Below are 25,937 nucleotides of genomic sequence, written 5' to 3'. Positions count from 1 at the left end.
GATATATATAGTATTATATGTATATTTTTCATTTATTATTTTGTCATATTTAGTTTGTATTTATTTGACACCTTGTATACGCTTATGTTTTCTCGGACATTATATTGCAGCCTTGCAACGAAATTTCAGTCGAGGAAACAAGCGCAAGCATCGTTTGTTTACAAACTTCCGATGACACACGTACACAGACCACACGTCAGTGTAGTGAGTCACCACTACAAACAAATGCGTACACACGGACCTACGCGGCATAGGTCCGTAGGCTGCGCCGATAATGTCATTTCATTTTTAGTACCATCGAAATGATGGCGCTTTCGCGTCGGAGTTCGCCCGTCACTTCAGCATCCTCTTAATAAAAGCATATGATAGCAGTATATGCATTTCTGAAATGCGCTGTAAGAAAATATGAATATTTTTTATACTTTTATATTATTTTGCACATTGTAGCAATAAAAGTATGAACTAAATATAAAAATAGAAAATGCTTTTATTTTTATCTCTAGTTTTCTATGAAATTTTGTTACCACTAATATTTTGAAAAATTTATTCGTATAGAATTACTTAACATTACTTACTTTAAAATAATAAAAAATATTGTAACAAAACTTTATACAGATTATGACTTATACTTTATTCGCATAACCAGGAGTCGCACAGAGTTACGTCCATTACTGAGCACTACAGCTGACAGTAAATTTAGCGGGAATACTGTTATTGTTATTGATACCGCGTAATATCAGTATATAGTGCGAGTGAAAGTGTTAAAAGAAAAAAGATAGGAAAAGAAGAAGGAAAGAAGAAAGAAGATGGGAAGAAAAAATTCCATGCAAATATTGTCTCTTTTTCGTTCGCGAATGTCATTGAAAAAAGGATGGCGAAAAAGGTTAGTAACTATTTTTCATCAGTTGAGGAATATCTCATTTGATGATATTATTCTTTCTATTTATTTCTGTTTAGAAATTCATATTTCTTATTTCTATTTTAATTATTAATTATTAAAATGTATTAAGTATGCTTGCGGCACGAGGTGCTATTTTCTGTGCTTTAATTTTTTCTTCTATATTTTGTGTGTTCTATATATAATTGAGAATTGCTACTACATGGTATTTTAAGAACAGTGACAAAATTTAAAACTACAGATTTTGTCTTAATATTTCTATTTTTTTATGAATTTATAAACAGAAATAAATAGAAAGTAATATAAAATCATGGGTTGAAGAATAGTAGCGGTTGTTAGTGCGAAAGGATTTATTTATTTCATATTGAAATTATTAATCTATAGAGACACTATAGTATACATTGATCTTACAATTCAGATATTTACAGTATAAAAAAATTAAGTACATAGCTCTCACAACAGAGAATCAAAATATGAGATCGATGTACATTACATTGTCTGTATACCCAGTCAGCACAAAAAGATTCCCTGAATGTACACAGGATATACGGAAACGGATTCTGGATATCCTGTGTACATCATAATACTTCTGAAAGATATCCATTGCAGATCGTTGTAGATGTTCAAAAGCAATGCGCCGTACATCTCAGGTGGATCCATTATATATCCATTTGTATATCCAATGTACATACACGAAACATACAATTTCGTATATCCATATTATCGCACTTTTAGCACATCCTATGTACATTTAAAGAACATATATTGTACGTTATATATATGTACTAGGTACATTCATTGCGCATCCACCGTGGACATACATTTTCGTATATAGAAAAATATATATTGTACATCACATGCATGTGCTATATAGTCAGTGTATATCTACGTATATTTAAATATACTAATTCGTTTCCGTATATCTTGTGTACATTCAGGGGATTTTTTTGTGTTGAATGCTGGGAATAAAAGGTTTGAAAAAATACAATGCGTATTTTTAAACTTTGTAATTTTGAATATATATTTTTTATTTTAATAAGTATATATATTTATATATATTATATATATTATGTGTGTTGTTATACATAACATTACATTTTTAATGCATAAATTTTCTGTACGTGTATTGTAAGACTATGTAATGAAAATAAACTAAAGAAATCATATAAAAACGAAAATAAAATTAACATTGTAGCAAAATAGTATTAAACAATAAGTTTTAAAGCTTTAAAATAAAAATTACTATACTTAAATAAAAAAAAAAGAATACTGACAAAGGTGCAGTCAAAAAAGTGCAAATCAATTTTAAAAAATATTAATGCAGTACCAAAACAATTAAATTATTTTCATTTGAAATCTTAAACCTAACTGTACTTTTAATTTTAATAAATGTAAAACAAATAATAATAATGACATAAAATTATATCTTAATCGTTAAGATTCTGGCCCTTTTTCAGACATGACTGTTTCAGAAGTAGAATCTGTTTCACAAACCGAACCTGTTTTACGCACAGTGTTTTCTTTCAATTTTTGTTTCGACTGAAATTTGTTGCTGCGTTCTTTACTTCTAACTAACCAATTTCTTATCACTTCTATAATGTCCGATTCTGTTGCAGATTTTGTCTTGGAGTTCAGTCGAACAACACCTAAAATCATATAGTAAATATAAAGTTATGTGCGTACTTGAGTTCAGCTTTATCACGTAACTGTGGAACGTAACCGGTATGGACAGACCTACGAACTTTAATGCGAAACATCATATAATACATGTATAACAGGATTACAACTTGAGACTTCGAAGCGACTGGTTGTTATGATTTCTTCGTCGCACGTTAAATGATATTACGCATTAATACAGTAACGCAATATTAAAAATATGTCAGACTGATCCATAAATAGGAAACGTATTAAATCAGAAATAGTAGATCAAGTGAAAGCGACAAAGTTATATTACAAAGTTTAAATTAAAATTTTTATTTGGTTATTGCATTGAGCATCATTTAGTTACGCAACACAGTTACATTAGGCTTTGCTGAAAAATGTATATGTGATTAAAATTGTTTCGATGTAGAGTATATAAAATAATATATTTTACCAATGATAACTTGGACAAACTTTAACGATTTAAAAGGTTTTTTTTGCCGAGCTCCCTCCCAAGAATATAGCATCCCAACTTCGTTCGAAATTACTCTCGACATAACGCCCTTGATTAGATGGGAAAGATCCGTGCCTCCAATTAAACGCACTCTAAAATATAAAATTCGAAAAGTAATTTATTAGAAAATAGTTTTCATCATGTAATATAAAATTTTCAAAAATATATAGGATAATTCAATACACACCAATGCATGTATGTTATCAGTTGCATTTGATAGCCATTCTTCCATTGACAATAGTTGCTGCTCTGTAATGACTGGAAACGATTGTATTAGAGTCTTAACAGCCATATTAGTGTCATCATTTAGTTCTGGTTCATCAATACATCGGGTTTTTTTTATAAGCATATCAATGCTCCTCATAAGGTCATTTAATTTTAGATGAATAAGATGAATATCTTTAAAAAATTGTCTTTTGAATTCTGAAAATTTAAAAGTTGAGTCGTATTAAAATATTATACATAAAGGAATATTCAAAAATTACAAAATCAATAATAATAAATAAAAATAATTATTTACCAGCATTTATGTCAGCGTTGTCTGTAGTTTTGAAGTTATCTTAAAATAACAAGAAATATAATCCATTTAATTAATAATGATTATTTAATATAATTGGTTGATATATTAAGGTCAGTAGTACATGAATGAATTCAACGCCGAAAAAGTTTTAAGATATGTATTTTTAAGGTAGCACACCAGGGGGGATTGCGGGCTACCTACCATAAGAATAAATGTAATGATGATTTTTTCTGCTCCGTGTTGAATCCGTTCATGTGCTGTCAGTCTTACAGTGGAATAAATTTATATACTTTTAGAATATAAAACATTAATGTTATCTGAACTGATAATTAATTTTTCAAATCTATATTCAAATTTATATCCATACGCGGCTTTGGACTTAATTTTCTTTAACATATTGATCTAATTAACAATGCAAACGTGCATTTTGATATAAAAATTGAAATTTCAAAAACTCTTACCATTAGTGATATTTTTATCTTGACTTTCCGTTGGAGAGCGATTACTGTATGTATATTAAATATAAAAAAAATTACTTTTTAAAAATTAAACAAATTTTGAAAAATTTAATTATTTTACCGCGCTAGAAAAATTTAATTATTTTACCGCGTTCAACATGTGTGTTGCCAAAATGTGAAAATGATGGGTACGTGTTACTATCTTCATCAGACATATCACGGTGAGACTCATTGGATTTATCAGTATCTGAGGAATTGTGTTTCTTCCTGTCTTGTCTCCGTTTATGCATTTTATTCTTTTTTTTTGTTAAGATCTCCGTATGTGATGAAAGGTCATCTGTACTTTGGGCTTTGATTGCCTTTTTTTTAGCAATTTTTAAATCATCTAAACAAATTAAAAGTTAATTATTTTTTTTAATACAAATTTTACATAATACAATTTTATAAAAATTTAACATAATATAAATAATATTTACCATATGTGCCTAAAACAATTGCTTCATATTTTATCCATGTCGAGCCAGGATTATGCTTCTTTTTTATTAATGCTTTAATAGCTGCATTATCGTAACTTTTTGATGGCCAATAGCATGCAGATTCTTTTGACAGAAACCATGTTTTCGGTACTGCCTCAACAGTATCTTCCTCTTTGAATCGAACGACAAGCCAAGTCATCTATATGTACATATTAATCAATAGCAATTCCTTAAACTTATAAATGCAATTATTATTAAATTTCTCGAATCACTTGTATACAAATAGAAATATGCCAATTGAGAAAACCTATGATTTAGCAAAGAAATCAAGATCAATAAAAGAATAGAATAAATATCATAACTAACCATATATTTTCAAAATTTTTTCATTATTTTTATTTTTATTTATTTTAATATTTTTATGAAATTATTAAAGGTAATTATAAATGAAGTAGAGGAAATGCAACATATTTATCATTATATGGTAAAACTAATAATTTTCTTCTGATCTTGTCCATTCTCCACATTTTCAATTCAGTATTATATTTTATAATTACTTTAATATCAAATAATGAAGAAAAACATGGCTTTGAATAGAAATCTTTATGTGCAATATATTTGATTCCTATTAAGAATATTTCATTTTGATATGAAGCAAAATTTTGTATTTCAACTATAGTTGTATCATCCAATTCAACAAATCGATCAGCTACTTTTAAAACATTTAAGCAATAATTAATCGTTTTAAGCTTCCTGTACTGCGGAGAAGTGCAATTATTTATCAATGGACCATTAAAATGTTCCCGCAATAATGTTACGGAATTATCATTTGTAGATTGTATTGGTTGCAAAAAATTATTTTCCTCGCTAACTCTACACACAACTTGTTGCAACTGCTGCGAATGCCTACGAATATTCTTTTTTATCTTCTGCATGTAATTTTCGAATGGAAAGGCACTAAATTCATCAAGTGAACCAAACAGGCGCACACAATCACTTAAATGCAATAAACTATGTATGTTGTGTGAAATGAAATCAGGTCCATAAATTGTAATAGAATTCTTAATAAAATGTTTCATTAGATCTTCGGCATAAGAAATATAATTCTCAAATTTTACATAGTGTTTACTTATCAATATCGAGCTTGCTAAACTTAGCATAAGAAAATTATTATACTCTTTCAATGGTATTATTTTCTTCAAAACTATTGGACCTGTGTATAATAAAAAAAGTCTAAACTCGGTTGCTTTAAATCTTTTACATTCATTTATTGGCCGAGTTTTTCTTGCAAATTCACAAGGAATATATTTCTTTAACAGCTGAAGATTGTTGCTAATTTTATTAATACTTGAAGCACGTAATTTATGAGGAGGCTTGCCAAATATCCATCCATAACGCTTACAGCATAACAACCTTTTTGTTGCACCTAATAGAAGAATATGCATATAGTCTAAAGGTACATTGTCAATCATATTAAAATTGGGAATTTGAAGCCAAAGTGTTTCTCCTGTATGATGTTCGACTTGAAGAGTATTTCTAAATGAATGATCTGTTCTTTTTTCATAATTTTCAATTTTATCAAAGCATAAAACATTGTTAACCATGTCGCCTTCTTCAGTACACTGTGTACATGAAAAATAACCTGAATGGCTCTTAACAGATAAAATATGAGACTTAGCTGGGGTATCACAAATTAACATTGAAATTTTGAATTTACATAACACAGATTGTATCATTATTCCATTTGATAGTTCTATACATTCTTCTACAAAATTTTTTAAAAATTCACTAGTTTTAGGTTTTTCACTTCCATAATGTAAAGCTATTATAAATACTTGATTTTTCAAATTTTTAATTGATTTTACTGTACCCAAAATTGGCCAAAAAGAACTTGATGTGCTTTTTGTTAAAGGCAATCCATCAATATTAATTGCGAGACAAAATTCTGTGTTTTCATCAACAATTATATTATGTTTTAAAGTTAAAGAATTTAATGAGTTGCGTATACCAAAATAATGAAATGAATTGTTTAAAAAATTAGATTTGCGAGGTGTTTTTAAAATTGTACGTGGATCAGCTGGTAAGATATTAGTCAAAGATGATTCTTCACGAAGTATATTTAATAATTCTTTAAATGCAGTTAGGCTAATATTTCTATCAATGGACCATTTTCCTAATTTTGTAGTAAGAGATTCCTTAGGCTTTGTAAATAATGGAAGTGAAATACTAGTGTTATTATGTTCTTGTAAATCTTTAATTGCAAGAGAAGAATAATCAATTTCAAATTATTATCTTTACTATTTAATAAAATGTTATTGTTATTTTGAAAATCATTGTTGTCACTTTGAAAATCATTGTTATCATTATTTTCAATCATAATTTCATTATTATTATTTTTCTGTATTTTTTCACATTTCTGATCTGAGATTGTTTCATGATCTGTTAATTGATTAGTTTCACTAATCATTGCTAATGACAGATTGAGTCTTTCGTTAATTTTACGACACAATTTTTCTCTTTGACTTTTTTTGTTAGGCATTTTGATTTTCATTCAACAAGACACAAAACTTAAAATGAATGGATAAAAAGTGCCATAAAGTTTATCGATCCGATTGTAATGAAATAGTTATTACCTAAAATACCTAAAATGTGAAACAATTCATATATATTTTGAAATTAAGAAATTAATTAACATGAAGAAAAAATACGTTGTAACGATTCTTAACCTATACCGCAATGAAAAGTTAATGAAATAATATAGGATGTATTATATAATAGGATTTACCTTTAATTTAAGTGTGTTATTGCCTGCTACTACTCTATGAGTTTATTTCGTCCAAGAAAAGTTTTCACACAATGCACAATGCACACAAGACACAATAAAATATTGCACAAACCGTTTTTCATATGTTATCCAAAGTGTGCCGTACAGCATGCCACGCCTAGTAGAGAATTACACTATGCACAATTGATTGGCGATTTATATGGCGCCAAAATTAAAAAAACTATATTTATGTACCAGTGTTAAAACACATAACTTGCCGCATTATCACATTTACTTTTACATTTTACATTTACTTTTTATTATTAATAAAAAGTGCATAATTAATAGACATTTATTTTGCTTATTTTCAATATATATATATACACACATTTGGCTTAAAATCAAATTTTATAAACGCAAGATTTTTGTCACTTTAAAATAAAAAATAATAAACATCTTTTTGCTTATATTAATAAATATCAATAATCTTTGTATTTTTTTTAGTTACTACGAATATCCATTGCGTATGTACTACGTATATGCGTTTTTGGATCTTTTACGTATATCCATATGTGTACGTACATACATGAAACATATTACGGATGTTGACTATTTGTATATCCGATTTAATATGTCCTATGTATATACGTTTCTGGATGTACTGCACATATGAAATGCGTATGTATACCGGATGTACTATGGATGTCCAATATGGGTATATCCGTCTTTGTATATCCTACGTCAGCGCTCGGAATTAGTTGCACATTTCGGGCCGATTTCCGAGACAACGCCTCCTGTTCCACCACTACCGCTCGGCCGCTGGCGGCCGAGCCGCCGATAGCTCTGGCTCAGGAGCGTTTTATATTAGAAATAGGCTGGATTGTTTAGGCATCTTTCGGGAAATCGTAACATTTTCTTCACTACATAAATAATGTTTATTTTTATTAATACATAATATATATATATTTAATTATTAATGAAAATAAACATTATTTATGTAGCAAAGAAAATATTACTATTTTCTGAGAGGTGCCTCAACAACCCAGCCTATTTCTTATATAAAACGCTCCTGCGCCAGAGCTATCGGCGGCTCGGCCGCCAGCGGCCGAGCGGTAGTGGGGGAACAGGAGGCGTCGTCTCGGGAATTGGCCCGAAATGTGCAACTAATTCCGAGCGCTGTCCTACGTATATGCGTTTTTTGATCTTTTACGTATATCCATATGTGTACGTACATGAAACATATTACGGATGTTGACTATTTGTATATTCGATTTAGTATGTCCTATGTATATACGTTTCTGGAAGTATTGCACATCAAATGCGTATCAAATGGGTATGTATAATGGATGTACTATGGATGTCCAATATGAGTATATCCGTTTTTGTATATCCTACATATGTTAGTTTTTGGAGCTGTTATATATATCCATATTTGTTTGTACATAAGATGTACTGTGGACATTTAATTCACGTATATATGTTTCTGGACATCCTATGTATATACACGAGATTCAATAGACGTACTTTTAATTTTACGGATATCCTATGCATATTCAGAGGATGTTCTGTGTTGACTGGGTATAGACTAATAATTTGAATATGAAATAAATTCTTTTCACTAACAACCGCGACGATTCCGAAATCCACTATAAATAAATAATTTTTATTAATTATAATTAATTTATTTCTTGTACAGCTTTTTTCTAAAGTAATATAGAAAGAAATAAGAGAAAAATCTTTTATTTTGAGTATGATTCAAAAATATTTTTACCATGTTCAATAATATTTTCTTAAAAAAGTGCGCTCGTGCAGTTGCAATTGCATTTATTTCTTAAAAGGCATCGAATGCAGCAATTGCAGTTAGACTATGTAAATAAATGAAAAGTAAGTGAATAATTACTTATTAATTTAATATTATTTCAATATGATAATATAATTATTTTTCATAAAACATTCAATATAAATAAAATATAATAATACTATAAAAAAATTAAAGAAGGTAAAAAGGAATAAATTGAATACAAATAATGTAATTTTTTTTCCTTCATTATAACTTTCTACACTTCTTTAACGTACAAAAAAAGCTAACTTGTCTCAATTACTAAAAAAAATCTGTAAAAAATAAATAAAAATGCAATATAATAAAAAAGCAATATAAAAAGAAATAAATTAATTATAATTAATTATAATTTTTTTTTTTATTATTATTACTTTATTTATTTATTTATTATTTTTATTTATTATTACACTTTATTATTTTATTTTCTTTTATCTTTTATTATTGTACAGATTTATTGTAGTACTTCAAACAAGTTAGCTTTTTTTCTAAGTCCAGATAGAAAGTTATTATAGAGAAAAAAAAAATTACATCATTTGTATTCAATTTATTCTTTTTTATCTTCTTTAATTTTTTTTATAGTATTATTATATTTTATTTATATTGAATGTTTTATGAAATATTATTATATTATTATATTGAAATAATATTAAATTAATAAGTAATTATTCACTTACTTTTCATTTATTTACATAGTCTAACTGCAATTGCTGCATTCGATGCCTTTTAAGAAATAAATGCAACTGCAACTGCACGAGCGCACTTTTTAAAAAACATTTTATTGAACATCATACTACAAATGAAAGATTTTCCTTTCTTATTTCTTTCTATCTTGCCTTAGAAAAGAGCTGTGATCCGTCCCACTTGAATCATCTTGTATGTATACAAGGTGTATAAAATAGGTGGGAAGCCCAGAATATCTTGGAAAATGTTTAATACAAAAATATTTTACATTAAAATTATAGGGTTTCAAAAGATGTATTTACTAATTTTATCAGTTTTACCTTGGGAGGAAGCACTTCGGAGATTTGAAGATCATCTTTATTTTTTTAAACGGTACCATTCTAATTTTTTTGTTGAAATCGATTCTTTGCTATATTCACCGTAAAATTTTATAACAGTAGGATGGCAAAAAATTGTACAGTTTACGAGATATTTTACACTTTTATTTTACATTATGTTACATAAACTATGAAAGATTTCGTTAAATATTAATTTTTCAATTATCTTACTTTAACACTTTAATGTACAAAATAATGACAGAAATGAATTGGTGTTAAAAAAACATATAGTTGTTTTTAAGAAAAAATATATAACTAAAATATTATTATTTACCATGTTTTTTTCACACCAATTGATTCTTCTCATTAATTAGTGCATAAAAATGTTAAGGTAAGATTATTGAAAAATGAATATTTAATGAGATGTTTCATAATTTATGTAATATTATGTCAAATTAAAGTGTTAAATATCTCGTAAGCTGTTCAATTTTTTGCCATCCTATTCTTATAAAATTTTACAACAAATATAGCGAGGAATCGATGTATTAAAATAAAAATTAGGGTAATACCATTTTAAAAAATGAAGATGACCTTCAAATTACCGAAAACGCCTTCATCGAAGGTGAAACTGATAAGATCAATTAATAAATCTTTTTGAACTCTATAATTTTTATCTGAAACATTTTTTTATAAAACTTATCTTTTTCGAGATATTCTGGAATTCCCATTTTTTTTACACTTTGTATGAATCTATAATTGAGGGCCCGGATCGAAGAACTCGCCTAGTGCTCGAAATCCTGTAAAGGTATTATCCAAACGTCTCAGAGCATGAAAATTGTAAAAGTCGCAAAATTAATTTTTTTAAATATAGGCTTGTAGAGAATGACGAGACGGAACTTTTTTCTATTTGCAGTTTTTTTGTTCAATGCCTATTTTTAATAATAAAAATAAAAAACTGAAAAATTTTTATCCCCAAATTCAATAAGATTTTAAGATATAAATCGTCGTAATTTGGCCAAATTTTGTTAAAATTGTTTGAAATTTGGTATACGCATGCAGTATAGTCTAGCGATGCCTACAAAACAATAAAGAAGCTGAAAATCACCTATTGTTTGATAATAATTAATTGCAAATTGAGGCCAGTCAGTAATCACGTTTTTTTAGTTTCGCCGACAAAAAGTATCGAGGAAACTTAAAATTTTAAACAACCTCCAGTGAGACACTTCTTCCTCATTATTGAAGGAAGGTTTCTGGAAATTTTCAGATCGATTCATAGAAAATTTGTGGAAATATGCATTTTATAAAAAAACATGCGACGCCGCCAATGATAGCTCCGTGAGCGCTAAGCACCATCAGGCAGCGTACTCACTGTTCGGCTTTCCAGGACTCGATTTTATAATGATTTTTTAAAACTTTAACTATTGTTATTTGTTAAATTACTATCGTCCTAGAGACCGCGTCTGTGGAGTGTATGTAAAATATTTTGAAATAATAATAATAAAAGTATTTAATTAAAGACCCGTATTAATAATAGTTTATTTCGATATTTCGTGGGGAGTGGGCGATTGTTGAAATGTATAACCATTAAAAAATCATAATAAAATCGAGTCCTGGAAAGCCGAACGGCGAGTACGCTGCCTGCTGGTGTTCAGCGCTCACGGAGCTATCATTGGCGGTGTCGCATGTTTTTTTATAAAATGCATATTTCCGCAAATTTTCTATGAATCGATCTGAAAATTTCGAGAAACCTTCCTTCAATAATGAGGAACAAATGTCTCATTGGAAGTTGTTTAAAATTTTAAGTTCCCTCGATACTTTTTGTCGGCGAAACTAAAAAAACGTTATTACTGACTGGCCTCAATTTGCAATTAATTATTATTAAACAATAGGCGATTTTCAGCTTCTTTATTGTTTTATAGGCATCGCTAGACTATACTGCATGTGTATACCAAATTTCAAACAATTTTAACAAAATTTGGCCAAATTACGACGATTTATATCTTGAAATCTTATTGAATTTGGGGATAAAAATTTTTCAGTTTTTTATTTTTATTATTAAAAATAGGCATCGATCAAAAAAACTGGAAATAGAAAAAAGTTCCGTCTCGTCATTCTCTACAAGCCTATATTTAAAAAAATTAATTTTGCGACTTTCACAATTTTCATGCTCTGAGACGTTTGGACAATACCTTTACAGGATTTCGAGCACTAGGCGAATTCTTCAATCCGGGCCCTCAATTGTGATTTATTTGACATAAATTGAACATAAATTTTGAGTTGTCATTTTTGTTTCTTTAATTTTTTTATTGTTAATATTTTTTACATTTTATGTATTGCATGTTATATTAACTGCAAAAGTAATGCTATGTAACATAAGAAAGCGATCCTTTGTTATTTATTTTTACAAATTCAAAATTACATACTAAAATATATAAATATATATTTATTAGTTATGTCTGTAATACCTAAAAACTAGAGACGAATAAAACGTGGGCTGGCAATTTGTAATAAATGTAGCCAGAGGCGATCTAACGTGGGCTGGCAATATTTAAATAATATAGCCAGAGGCGATCTAACGTGGGCTGGCAATATTTAAATAATATAGCCAGAGGCGATCTAACGTGGGCTGGCAATTTGTAATTAATGTAGCCAGAGGCGATCTAACGTGGGCTGGCAATATTTAAATAATATAGCCAGAGGCGATCTAACGTGGGCTGGCAATTTGTAATTAATGTAGCCAGAGGCGATTTAACGTGGGCTGGCAATATTTAAATAATGTAGCCAGAGGCGACCTAACGTGGGCTGGCAATTTGTAATTAATGTAGCCAGAGGCGATTTAACGTGGGCTGGCAATATTTAAATAATGTAGCCAGAGGCGATCTAACGTGGGCTGGCAATTTGTAATTAATGTAGCCAGAGGCGATCTAACGTGGGCTGGCAATATTTAAATAATGTAAAGTCTCAGGCTGTCAGTTTACAGGGTCTGATAACTTACAATAATAAATTATAAATTATAGATGTCTATCCGATTACGTACAGATATAGGTAAAATATAGTTAAGTTATAAGTAAGGAAAAATAACAAAGGATTGCTTTTATTTATAACGTACAAATTTTAAAATTTTCATGTTATGTCAATTTAATAAAGTATATTAGTAGGAGCATATATATATATATATATATAGGGTGTCCTATTTTAAATGAGAAACTTCAAATATCTCTTGAACAAATGCATTTTAAAGACAAATGTTTCAGACAAAAGTTGTAGGGTTTCAAAAAAGACATAAAAAGAATGAAACAAAATATTTCTAGATAAAGACATTTCATAGATTTGGAGGGCAACTTAATTTTTTGAAATGGAATTACTTTAATTGTCTTATGTCAATAGATTCCTTGTAACATTCTGCATAAAAGTATTATGATAAGATTATCGAAAAGTAAATATTTTACGAGATATTTTATATCTTAATCTGATATATTTGGATATAAAATACAAAATATCTCGTAAAATATTTACTTTTCGATAATCTTATCATAATACTTTTATGCAGAATGTTACAATCTATTGACATAAGACAATTACAGTAATTCCATTTCAAAAAATTAAATTGCCCTCCAAATATATGAAATGTCTTTATCTAGAAATATTTTGTTTCATTCTTTTTGTCTTTTTTGAAACCCTACAACTTTTGTCTGAAACATTTGTCTTTAAAATGCATTGTTCAAGAGATATTTGAAGTCGTCGTTTAAAATAGAACGTCCTGTATATATATATAAAATAAATGTAATGTGCATATATTTATTGATTTTTTTTTGCAGGCGTCAAATGCTGCAAACAGAAGTGCGAAATGCGCAATTCGAGGAAAGAAGTGAGACAACAAAGCAGCAAAATGAAGAAGAAATAAGTAAGTACAATAAAAATGTCGAATATAACGACGATAACAGTTTGGTTATCGAAAAGGGTCATCTGGATACGAATCGTATCCAAGAAAACATGCCCGAAAGTCGTTGCATTGTCGACCTTTCTTTTATGTGGAATGAGATCCACAGAGTATTTGATGATCATGCACGAGGAATTGAGTGCTAATTTAAAGATTGGAAACTCGTAAATTCCCGTCGCCGTGGATTACTAACGCAGTTGTTCTTCAAGTGCCAAATGTACAACTATGAAGCCAACATATGGTCAGAACCTTCAGAACCTAATAAACTGGATCTCAATAAAGCTGCTGTAGCTACAACTATAACAATTGGAAATGGTTATGCCCAACTGGAAGAATTCTGTGCGGGTATAAATATCCCTTGTATGTCTGAAAAGACTTATATCAAATATCGAGAAAATGTAGTCGATGATTTTCAAAAAATAGCCATGGAAAGTATGAAAATGGCAGGCGAACTTGAAAAACAACTTGCTCTCGAGAGGAATGAAACTATAAATGGCATTCCGTATATAACCGTTGTAGCGGATGGTAGTTGGATGAAGAGATCATATGGCAACACCTATGATTCACTGTCTGGTGTTGGTGCCATAATTGGATATCGCACAAGGAAAGTTCTCTTTATTGGCATCCGCAATAAATTTTGTACGGTGTGTGATATGGCGGAGCGAATCGGTCATGAGCCACATAGCCATAAATGCTATAAAAATTTTGACCGCAACGCTAGCTCTACAAGAATGGAAAGCGACGCCATTGCAGAAGGTTTTAAAAATAGCCTTGAAATGCATAGACTGATCTATAGAACTGTTATTGCTGATGGCGACAGCAGCGTATATCAGTCCATTAAAAATAATGCGCCATATCGCGAACAAAAAGTGACTGTACGAAAAATAGAATGCAGCAATCATTTGCTTCGCAACTTGTCCAAAAAGCTGAAAACTGTTGCAGAGACAGCACAGCCAGAACAGCATAGAAAACGTGGTTTTGTACAGCTACGAAAAGTTGTAGGAAACAACATTTTTAAAATCCGGAAAGAAGTGGTAGAGGCAGCCACTTTACGAAGGGAAGAAAATATACCTCATCATAGCAAGGCTACGGAATTACAAAAAGATATTTTGAACATTCCTAGCCATATTTTTGGTGAGCATAAAAGATGCAAAGAACGCGGCCGTATATGCGAAGAAAACCGTGAGAAAATGCAAAATTATGTGCCGTATTTGAAATTTCACGGTTTATATCAGAAAATTGAAAGTGCTAGTAGTTATACTATGATGATTCTAACCCAGGGGCAATGAGGGGGGTGCGGGTGAAGAGGGGAAGAGGGGTATCGGATAACAGTGGAGGGGGTAATAACGTCATCGTTTTTGGAGGAGAGGGGGTAAATGTGGAGTGGTAGGGGTATCAGATTACAATAATTTCCGGAAGATAAGGATTGTTAATACAAATCGCGAGATAAGGATTCCCGGAAAAGATAAGGATTGTTTATTGGAAAGAGAACTGTTTACATCCTATGGTTTTTTTTCTACACATCAAAGTAGAGCGCCATGTTGTTGGAATCGCAATGTTTATAGTATGTAGGTTCGTGCAAGTTTACGGATTGCGTCATCGCTGTATTTTAGAACAAAGAGGCAGCATTTGAGCGCCGTTTCTTAGAGGGTGTGATAATGATTGTTAATACAAATTGTAGGCATCGCCATGTTGCTAGATGCGTCATCGTGTTTGGAGGAGAGGAGGTAATTTTGGAATGGTGGGGGGTATCAGATCACAATAATTCCCGGAAGAGATAAGATAAGGATTGTTAATGCAAATATGAGCCATCGATAGTTTTAATCAATGTCGTGTGCAACAAGCGGGTATATAAGGTCCATCATGACCAAGTCGAGGTAACAGTCGAAATGTTCATCGCGCTATTGGACGAACGTGACATTCTGAGCTTGTCCGCGGAGCAATTAGAAATCGTGCCGAAAGTGATTCTTATAAAAAACTTTGCTCGGTTTGTGGATCACGTGTGGGATAGGCTACCGGATCATTTAAGAGCGGATCTGGAAGTGCAAGGTTATCGTCGGTGCTCGTTGCACTACAACCAGTCGTGGCAGCGTGACCACATCGACGGGCCCCCACCGTACAGGAAAGATTGCACTTTGTGCAAACTGAAATAGGTAAAGTACACATTTTTAAAATATCTTTAATACACATTTTTCGAATGTGTAATAACTAATTGGATATTTTTATTTTAATAATTTTTATTTATTACAGAGATGGAAGACAGTCTCGCCTTACGAGAGGAAAATCTGAGTACTCTCACAGATTGGTTAACAACATGTCGGGAATGTAGAAGGAAGTATAAAAGCAGTGAGGAAATAATTGAAAAGTATACAACATTTCCTGCATTCATTAAACCATATATTCCGGATACTATATTTCGACAACAATTTATCGAATGGACGAGTGAAATTGACGACAGTGTACTAGAAGACTCCGAGGAGGAATTTTCGGTGTTTTTGAGAGAATCTATCCTACCGATATTGATGGAAAAGTTGTGCTCGTTATGCGCTCAGGATAGTCTAATATCAAGGATCTCTTCACACTATTATGACTACATATATTATATGATACCGAAGCAGTATAGATCAGCGATACTGGAAAAAATTAGAAAAATGCATCCAGAGAAGGTGCCGACATCGATACATTTGCACAAAGTACACACAACTCCTCAACATCAAACATCGATCGTACACATTTTGCAGAACCGGGAGAACGGAGTATGCAACACCTCGGTGCAAGAAAAGAATGAACAATGTTTTTGCAGAACCGGGATAACGGAGTATACAACACTGAACCATGTATGCGGAACTAATTATTTTATACAAATTGATGAACAACGCGGATTTCGGCAAAACTATGGAGAATGTGCGAAATCACACGGATGTACGACTCGTTACACAGTGGGAGGGACGGTACGGAGCGGAGGCTATGATCGCGAAACCGAATTTCCACAGCCGAAGCGTGTTCTCGGAGAATCTGATTGCCGTAGAGTTGCGAAAACTCGAAGTGAAATTCGACAAGCCGATCTACGTGGGTATGTGCATCCTCGACATATCCAAGACCTGCTTGTACGAGTTCCACTACGAGTACATGGCGCCTCTCTACCGCGACAATTGCAAAATTATGTATACCGATACCGACAGTCTGATATACCTTCTGCACTGCGAGGACGCGTATCGGGATATGAAACGCGATATATCCAAATTCGACACGAGCGACTACTCCGAGGACAACGTTTACGGTATGCCGCGCGCCAACAAGAAAGTACCCGGTCTGATGAAAGACGAGAACAACGGCGCGATCATGACGGAATTTGTCGGATTGAGAGCGAAGATGTACGCGTTGAGAGTCACCGGTCAAAAAGACACCAAAAAGGTTAAAGGTGTAAAAAAGAGTGTAGTCGCTAGAACGATAACGTTCGACGATTACACTCGGTGTCTCAACGCCGAAATCGAGCTGACGCGGCGTCAATCGTGCATCCGCTCAAAGTTGCACGAGGTGTACACCGTGTCGGAGTCGAAGCTCGCGCTCAGTCCGTACGACGATAAGCGGCACGTCGTATCCGGTTCCACCGACACTCTACCATGGGGACATCGCGAGATACATTTGTAAATAATGCGTAGTAATTTATATAGTTTAATATTTTATGTATTATTGTTATTAGTTTTTTAAATGTATATATTGTAACATATTGTAGTAATAAAGAACACCATTGTATATATATATGTATAATAGTTTATTATAATACAATGTAAAATATACACAGTTTATTACAATACATCGTCTTTATTTATCCAAGAGTTGTGCGAATTGTCGAATCCCAACCACTTTACAAACACCTTATCGTCCTTTCGGCGCAACACCTTCTCCACGAGATAAACGTCGGGTTGAGCGGTCTTGAGCAATTCGTGCTCGTAAAAGCCTCCCGCGACCTGATCTCCGCGATAATCTTTAATCAGATACGTCACAGGATTGGTACGTTGCACCGTGGCGATCTTAAACACCTCCGTCGACCAATTCGGCGTGTATCCTTTCTCGAATACAGTTTTGAATTTGCTCACGCGCACCGAATCACCCACCCTAAATTTCGCCGGTGCGGCAATTTTTATGTTACTGTACACGGTGTTCAAGAGTCCCTTTGCGATCGCGGGAGTGACATCGATCGGACGCATACCGATCGTACGATGTTTACGATCGTTGTATTCCGAGACCAATCGCGGTAAATCGTCGATCCACTTGTACGATCCCGCGAGCGTAAAAAACTTCCACATTTCGTTCTTCAACGTGCGATTGAATCGTTCCACCACCGAAGCCTTCATGACCGAGTATGTCGAATAATGATTGATGCCGTGTTTCTTGACAAGATTTTGGAAATCTCTGTTGTAAAATTCTTTTCCATGGTCGGTCTGCAAGTTTTTCGGAATTCTCTCCCTAAATATCGCGGAAAATGCTTTGGACGTTTCGATTCCACCTTTGGTCTTTAAGGGCACGGCCCACGCGTACTTGCTCAGCACATCGATAACGGTTAGAATGTAGTTGCAGCCGCCGTTGGATCGCGAGTACGGTCTCATCTCGACAATGTCAGCCTGCCACAAATCGTCGTATCCTTTCACGACGACTGGCCGACGCGTAAAGTTTCTTCTCGCCGGTGCGTGGAGCTCGTCCACGAGCGATCTCCTCTCCAGGCTCACCGCTTCCTTCTTGCTCATTGTGATTCGTTTTGCTTCTTCTTCTTCATCGCATCATCGTAGTATTCGATGAAATTTTTGCAGCTTGTTACGACAGTGTACTAGAAGACTCCGAGGAGGAATTTTCGGTGTTTTTGAAAGAATCTATCCTACCGATATTGATGCAAAAGTTGTGCTCTTCCATCGAGTAGCGCCACACTCTCGTCGAGGAGACCTCTCAGATCGTGAATCTGTCGTTCCAACGCCACGTATCTGGTCTCGATGTAATCGTCGTGGTCCCTCTTCCAGGTCCGCTCGGTATTCTCCGAATCTTTGAGTCGCAAAAGTACTTCTCGCTTAAAATTTTCATGGAGCATACGATCTCGATTCGCACGATCGCTCATAAGCTTGAGGTGATGATCCAGATGCAGCTTGTTGACAGCGTCGGTGTCCGCTTCAGGGTCGGCGAGATGTCTGATTACGCGTGACTTGGCGTTGAAAACCTCACCATCCTTGCAGAGACAATTCTCGCGCACGTAATTCTTCGAGACTCCGCCGCTCTGTCTCGTCACCCTGACGCTTCCTCCTCCTAACTGTAGTCCGAATTTGTTGATAGACATTCCTGTAGCATCACACGAGCAATACTGGCGATAGTTGAAAAGCTGTGATTAATTTATAATCAGACCGGCTTCGCGCAGTTCCTCGATAATCGAGAGAAACTCGTTATCGTGCGCGTTGTTTCCCGCCTGACGGGAGGCGTCCAGCAATCGAAGGCGATCCACCAATTCGTTCGGATCATTCCAGTGCACGTAATCGACCGCGTTGTCGGTCACAGTCATGGTCTGTGGTACGTTACACTTAGGTAACGTGCGACCCACACCTCTCTTGTCGAGATGTGCAACACCTCCACCTTTCTTAGATATCAGAGGTGTGATGATATGTTTGTATTTGTATCCTTTGTTTCCCAAAACAGGTAAATGCGCGTTATGACCGCGTCTGTGAGCGTTAGTAGCGAGTAGTATGCTCTTGTACTTTTGTTTGTCATCCTCCGTACACAGCGTATCGTCGGGAAGTCTTTTGAATATTAATTCAAACAGGCCGGGTGTGCCAGCGTATTTCACACCGTCCACGATCACATTGTCGTCTTTATCAATGTCGAAGACCTTGTCTCCGAGAAACGTTCCCGCATCGTTAAAGTATACACCGTACACGTTGTCGATCCCTCTCTTCTTGTCACCGCTCAAGAGCTCCCCGATGTACTCTTGACCCAGCGGACCCATTTGGCCGTACAGAGCTTCCCGACCATCGGACGTTTGCATCGTCTGTCTCACGGATGTTACGAAAGACGGGTCCGTGGTTTCGAACACGTTTTCGGTCGGTAAATATGTCGGCGCTTCAAACACCAATTTTGCGGCTGGAACGGAGTCGAGGCTTGTATCGGTGGCGTCAATGGGGTCTGTATCGGTGTCGTCAACGAGGTACGCTTGATTTTCTTCTTCTCAGAGCTTGTCCGCTTTCGTTTGATGTCCGGTTCGTTTTTAATCTCGAGATCGTCAACCGAATCATCGTCACCCTTGATGTTCTCGACGATTCGTTTCAACGGCTCTACGATCGGTTTCAACCGTTTCTCCAATTGCACCTCTTGCTCCACTCTACCCGTCTTCAACGTCCGATGCTTCTTGCGAATCGACTCGCTCGTACGAGCGATTTCCTTCGCGATCTTCTCCCTCTCGTCGATATCTTTCGTGTCAAGCGTCATCGTCAACGTCTCGAGAACAACTAACCATTCCGCGGTACCGCAAACTCGTTAAAACCACGTCTGTAACGTCCATCGTTAATCGCACTATCCTTGTCTATCACTAAAAATCCGTACTTGTGCTGCCAACATGCGTGACACAATGTACCGAAATCTTCGTACGTCATGTCCGTATTCACATGATCGTTGTAGACGTGCTTAAGGTTTGTTCCATCCTGCTTGAATATTACGAGTAAATTCGCGTTGTCGCGCACGAGATGTTTCGGTATTTTTGCATACGTTTGGCATAGATAAAAACAATCGACCTTCGAATGTCGACCCATAGCAAAGTACTCACGTATCGCATTCTGCTTGTCGCACGCTATATCGTCGAAGACGAATATGGAATTCGGTAACGCCTCGCTGTGCGGTACAATTGTGTTGTTGTCCGAGAATGTAAAGTAGCCGATTTCATCGATCGATCCGAGCAATCTTTCGAGATATCGATACTTTGGTTGATTCAACGATTTCGAGTACACGTACACGTTTTCGAAACGTACACCGTTCGGACTTTCCAGCAGACTAATCATTACATTGGTTTTACCGCAATTCGAGGGACCGCAAATGATACCGCGTATCGTGTTTGGCAGCATTTTACCGTGTCTGCACGCCTTCTCACAAACCCCTTGCGTCTTATCAGCCATGTTTTTCACACGGATCGTGTACGGTTGTTGTACAAATTTCATTTTTTTTTACCAGACTCTTTCTCATACTTGTTATTACGCGACGAGTGCGCAGCATCGGTTGTTGGAAAGAGCGGTACTGGTTAATGATCGATACGCGCCTTCTATTTATAGGTGAGCGCTGTCGAAACACACCTCAGTTGGAAATATGATTTACACGCGATACGTTAGAATTCGCGCTCTATGAAACGATACAAGGGTGCCGGTTTACTGAACAGTGTGATAAATCGACTACCGTTGGAGCTGCATATACCCGGCTACCAATTTTGCGGGCCGGGGACTCGTCTGCGGAAACGACTCGCGCGAGGGGATCGAGGTATCAATCCGTTGGACGCGGCGTGTCGCGATCACGACATCGCGTACTCGCAAAACCGCGAATCAGCGGACCGCCACGCAGCCGATCGCGTTCTCGCCGATAAAGCGCGGGTGCGGATCACCGCTGCGGACGCGACTCTCGGTGAGAGGGCTGCTGCTACCGCCGTATGGGCTGCTATGAAAGCAAAGACGAAATTGGGGATGGGTATGACAAAGAGAAAGAAGAAGAAGACCAAGAGGAGAACGCTTCCGACGGCGAAACGCGGTGGTATGTTACCGTTGTTACCGCTCTTGGGAGTCATCGGTTCGCTTGCCGGTGGAGCGGCGGGTGTTGCAAAGGCGGTGAACGACTCTAAGGCCGCGCGACGACAACTCGAAGAGACGAAACGTCACAATAAAGCAATGGAAGGACGGGGGATTTATCTCGCTCCGTACAAGCGGGGCAAAGGATTGAAGAGAAAAAAAAACGTCGAAAAAACGATAGAGATGCCCACGGGTGCCACCACCAATCTACAGTTGTCACGAATAGCGAAGCGTATGCGAATACCGTATTTCCGAGGTGTCTACATGCGTAACGCTTTACCCGACAAGATACATAAAAATGAGAGCGGTATCGTGAATTTGGACGATGTCGACGGGCCGGGCACGCATTGGGTGGCGTACGCCAAGAGAGGCGATCGCGCCGTATACTTTGACAGCTTTGGCAATTTGCAACCGCCGAAGGAGCTTACACGCTACCTCGGAGACACCGATACAACGATAACGTACAATCGCACGGTCTACCAGACGTACGATCAAACGATCTGCGGACAATTGTGCCTCCTGTTCCTCCAGAAAATAGATATAAAAATCGATCCGCCATCGATCGACATCAGTCGTCGATGGAATCTCGGCAATGTCGCTGACGCTCACTCTAAGCGGTAAAAGCAGCGTTCTCACGGTGGATTATTTTCCACCGATAGACTTGAGCGATGGGGACTACGAGCTCGGCCTAACCACGATGGAGACCTACAACACGATTCCGAACGTGACGGTAGCGAACAATAAATTTTATTTCGACGACAATGACGAAGAAATTACAATTCCCGAAGGATCGTACGAATTGGACGCCATTGCTTCTTATCTGAAACGCGCGATACTGCAAAAACGAGGAAAAAGTGAAGAGCAAGATTATCCATTGTCACTTCGTCCCAACGTTAATACCATGAAGAGTGAAATCATGTGCGCTTTTCGAATAAATTTCGCCAAACCGAATACCATCGGACCGCTGTTTGGATTTTCGACGGGTCGTATACTGGAACCGAGAAAGTTGCACGAATCAGATTCCTCGGTAAACATCGTCAACGTAAACATTATTCGAGTGGAATGCAGCATAACCACGGGTGCGTACGCCAACGACAGGTCGGTGCACACGATACACGAATTTTCACCGAACGTGCCTCCGGGATATAAAGTCTCGGAAACACCGGCGCAAATCATTTACCTTCCGGTCATCGCGAGGAGCGTTACCGATATCACCTTGCGTGTGGTGGATCAAGACGGACGATTGATCGATTTTCGCAGAGAGGAGATTACCATCAGACTGCACTTGCGGCGACGTGGTGCGAGGAAATGCTCGTGTTGAACGAACAGCGAGTGATTGAGAGAACAACGAAAATTGGGAAAACATCGCCATTCAAGAGGCTCAGTACGACGAACGTAAACTTTTTAAAATCGTTGGGATTCGTTGTGAGAAACGTTTAAAGAGATGGATATACTCGACATCGCTGACGAGCCCGTCTTCGACGAGCGTATCGTGAAATATGAGATGCACACGTACAATCCGTACGCTAACACGACGTTGGGACACAGCGACGAGATACGAATACCGATACAGCAACAGGATTTGTACACGTTACCGTGTGAGAGTTTTCTCTACGTTGAAGGAAAACTCGTTACTTCTGCCGATGAGAATAGAGATAACGTGTGTATAATGGGAAATAATTGTGTCGCGTTCATGTTTGATGAAATGCGATACGAGCTCGACGGAGTTGAAATCGATCGTAACAGAAACGTTGGAATAACGAGCACGATCAAAAACTATGTATCGCTGACGACGGAGAAGAGCAAGACGCTGAAATACGCATCGTGGAATCCGGATGGAAATCCGTTGCTCGATGGAAACTTTAATTTTTGCGTTCCGCTCAATACTCTTTTAGGATTCTGCGAGGACTACAAACGGATTGTAATCAACGCTCGTCACGAACTTGTATTGATACGATCGCGCAACGATAATAATTCTCTCGTTGGACGAGTCGGTACGAATCCAACGATCGAACTACTCAAGATACAGTGGCGAATGCCGCATGTATCTCTGAGCGAAGTCAACAAGCTGTCTCTTCTTCGAACTTTGGAAAGCGGAAGATATCTGAGCGTGTGCTTCCGTTCGTGGGATCTGTACGAGTTTCCTCTGCTGCAGAATACAACGAAGCATTCCTGGGCGGTCAAAGCTGCGACGCAATTGGAAAAACCGCGATACGTAATCTTTGCTCTCCAAACCGGTCGAAAAAACGTACTGTCTGAAAACGCTACGCAATTTGACGCTTGTAAACTCACCAATGTGAGACTGCATCTGAATTCAGATTTTTATCCGTACGACGACATGAATTTGGATTTCGACAAGAGTCGATACGCTATACTGTACAATATGTATGCACGTTTCCGCAAAGCCTATTATGGACAGGACGATACGTATTTGGACATCGATGAATTCTCGAAAGCCGGTCCGTTCGTAGTCATAGATTGTTCGCGACAAAACGACTCTGTCAAGAGCGCCACCGTTGACGTGCGAATAGAATTTGATTGTAAGGAAAATATACCGGCCAACACCACCGCCTATTGTCTCATTATACACGATCGAATGGTCGAATATAATCCACTGAACAACATTGTGCGCAGACTCGTGTGAAAAGTTATAAATTAGACGTGTGCGAATGGGAACGTCAGTTTTCCGACGGTCGACGACGATGTCGAACGTACCAATTTTCGTCGACTTGCAAGGTTACGCGTTCAACAACATTTTTATCGTGAAAGAGGTAGCGGTACTTCGAGATGGCGAAACGCTATCTCATTACGTATTTCGTGAACACGTACCGTGGTATCTGTTGACGAAATCGGAAAAATCGCTGGCGTGTTGGTTACGGATACACCACCACGGCTTCCGATGGGAAGATGGACACGTCTCGTACAGTCAGATGAAAAGTCTTATCAACAATGCCATTGGTACGGAACCGTCTCTGATATACGTGAAAGGACTCGAGAAGAAAAAGTGGTTGTGCGAGATTTTGGAAGATGATGTAGAGATTGAAACAATAGATGCGGATTACGAAGATATCGCACGCCTGACGAACTTGGATGTAATCGGAACCTTGCGCTGCGCGTATCACACGAGACATTGCGCTATGCGGAATGTTTGCAAATTGTACAAGTGGTGGTTTGAGCGTAACAAACGTGTAAAACAACTATGATTTATGCTAATAAAATGATGTGTATCACACTCGTATGACTTTTATTCCACCTTTTACCCATCACATAATCCACCATATAATATGGTCTATCGCTTATCTCGCAGTAAAATAGGACGTTGAATAGGATGGGGAAAGAGTCTGGTAAAAAAAAAAATAAAAAATTAATTTATTTAATATAAATAATATTTATTAAAAAACTAAAAAAAATATATGTACATTTGAGCGAACAGAATTTTTTTAATTGTATAAAAAATGTTTTTCCGACGCCTTTCCACCGCCGCCGCATCGATATCCCTCCGCTTGCCTCGTTTCCTCCGTTCTTTCCTCGCGAGGAATCGACTGGCGAAACCGACGACTTCGAAAGCGCGCCGCAGGAACCTCGCCCGACCAAGTTTTCCTCCGACTCTTCTTCTCCACCACCACCTGTTTGAACTGCAAAAAGTCAAAATTAAAAATTAATGAATTAATTAAAAAAAATTTGAGTATGAAAATATAAAATCGAAAAAATTTGTAGTGTTAAATCAACTCACCTCTCGATTTTCTTCTTTTTACTTTACTCCCCCGTTTGATAATTGTAATCGGGAGAGTAAGAAATCACAGGGGGGCTGTATCCTGTGAAAATTTTATTGTTTAAAAAAAATAAAATTCGAGCATAAAAGTAACTGTAAAAATTTTCAATCTTTCTTACCTCTGTCACCCATTCCCCATCCGTCTTGCGCGTAGCCTTCCTCATCCCCTCCTTCATAATACCTCTCCTCTTCCTCAGTCTGTAATTCTTCTTCCTGCTCTTCCTCCTCCTCGCGAAGTGAGCTCGTCGATTCGTCGCTCGCGAGATCGACGAGCTCAGGCGTTAGAACAATTCGAGCGCGAGCTGAAACATTAA

At 36.0% G+C, this 25,937-nt stretch overlaps 3 protein-coding genes across 3 annotated transcripts; 1 reads left to right on the top strand and 2 right to left on the bottom strand.

Annotated features, from left to right (window-relative positions):
- Nucleotides 1-111: 111 nt before the first annotated feature.
- LOC136999356 (uncharacterized) lies at nt 112-9,323 on the bottom strand. The gene is made up of 7 exons (XM_067353115.1): nt 7,293-9,323; nt 4,508-4,706; nt 4,180-4,416; nt 3,574-3,612; nt 3,241-3,476; nt 2,994-3,145; nt 112-2,544 (listed from the first exon to the last, which is right to left on the bottom strand). The coding sequence occupies exons 2-6, from the start codon at nt 4,704-4,706 to the stop codon at nt 3,023-3,025; spliced, it is 834 nt and encodes a 277-aa protein (XP_067209216.1). The 5' UTR covers nt 7,293-9,323; the 3' UTR covers nt 112-2,544; nt 2,994-3,022.
- A 5,997-nt stretch (nt 9,324-15,320) lies between these two features.
- LOC136999224 (uncharacterized) lies at nt 15,321-25,509 on the top strand. The gene has a single exon (XM_067352712.1). The coding sequence runs from the start codon at nt 16,885-16,887 to the stop codon at nt 17,698-17,700; it is 816 nt and encodes a 271-aa protein (XP_067208813.1). The 5' UTR covers nt 15,321-16,884; the 3' UTR covers nt 17,701-25,509.
- Nucleotides 19,424-20,514, bottom strand: LOC136999521 (uncharacterized). Its single transcript, XM_067353861.1, has 2 exons — nt 20,314-20,514; nt 19,424-20,254 (listed from the first exon to the last, which is right to left on the bottom strand). Exons 1-2 carry the CDS (start codon nt 20,512-20,514, stop codon nt 19,424-19,426), a joined length of 1,032 nt encoding a protein of 343 aa, XP_067209962.1.
- Nucleotides 25,510-25,937: the final 428 nt, after the last annotated feature.

The sequence above is a fragment of the Linepithema humile genome, chromosome 4 (assembly GCF_040581485.1).
Source record: "Linepithema humile isolate Giens D197 chromosome 4, Lhum_UNIL_v1.0, whole genome shotgun sequence".
Taxonomy (NCBI): domain Eukaryota; kingdom Metazoa; phylum Arthropoda; class Insecta; order Hymenoptera; family Formicidae; genus Linepithema; species Linepithema humile.
Note: the sequence above shows the minus strand (reverse complement) of the source record. Positions and strands in the feature narration are given on the sequence as shown.

Coding starts and splice junctions, on each gene's coding strand:
- LOC136999356 (XM_067353115.1), bottom strand. CDS start 4,706: ATGACTTGGCTTGTCGTTCGATTCAAAGAGGAAGATACTGTTGAGGCA. Junction 4,417..4,507: donor AATTGTTTTAGGCACATATG/GTAAATATTATT, acceptor TAATTTGTTTAG/ATGATTTAAAAATTGCTAAA. Junction 3,477..3,573: donor CAACGCTGACATAAATGCTG/GTAAATAATTAT, acceptor TTAAATTTTCAG/AATTCAAAAGACAATTTTTT.
- LOC136999224 (XM_067352712.1), top strand. CDS start 16,885: ATGTATGCGGAACTAATTATTTTATACAAATTGATGAACAACGCGGAT.
- LOC136999521 (XM_067353861.1), bottom strand. CDS start 20,514: ATGACGCTTGACACGAAAGATATCGACGAGAGGGAGAAGATCGCGAAG. Junction 20,255..20,313: donor TCAAGGGTGACGATGATTCG/GTTGACGATCTC, acceptor GACAAGCTCTGA/GAAGAAGAAAATCAAGCGTA.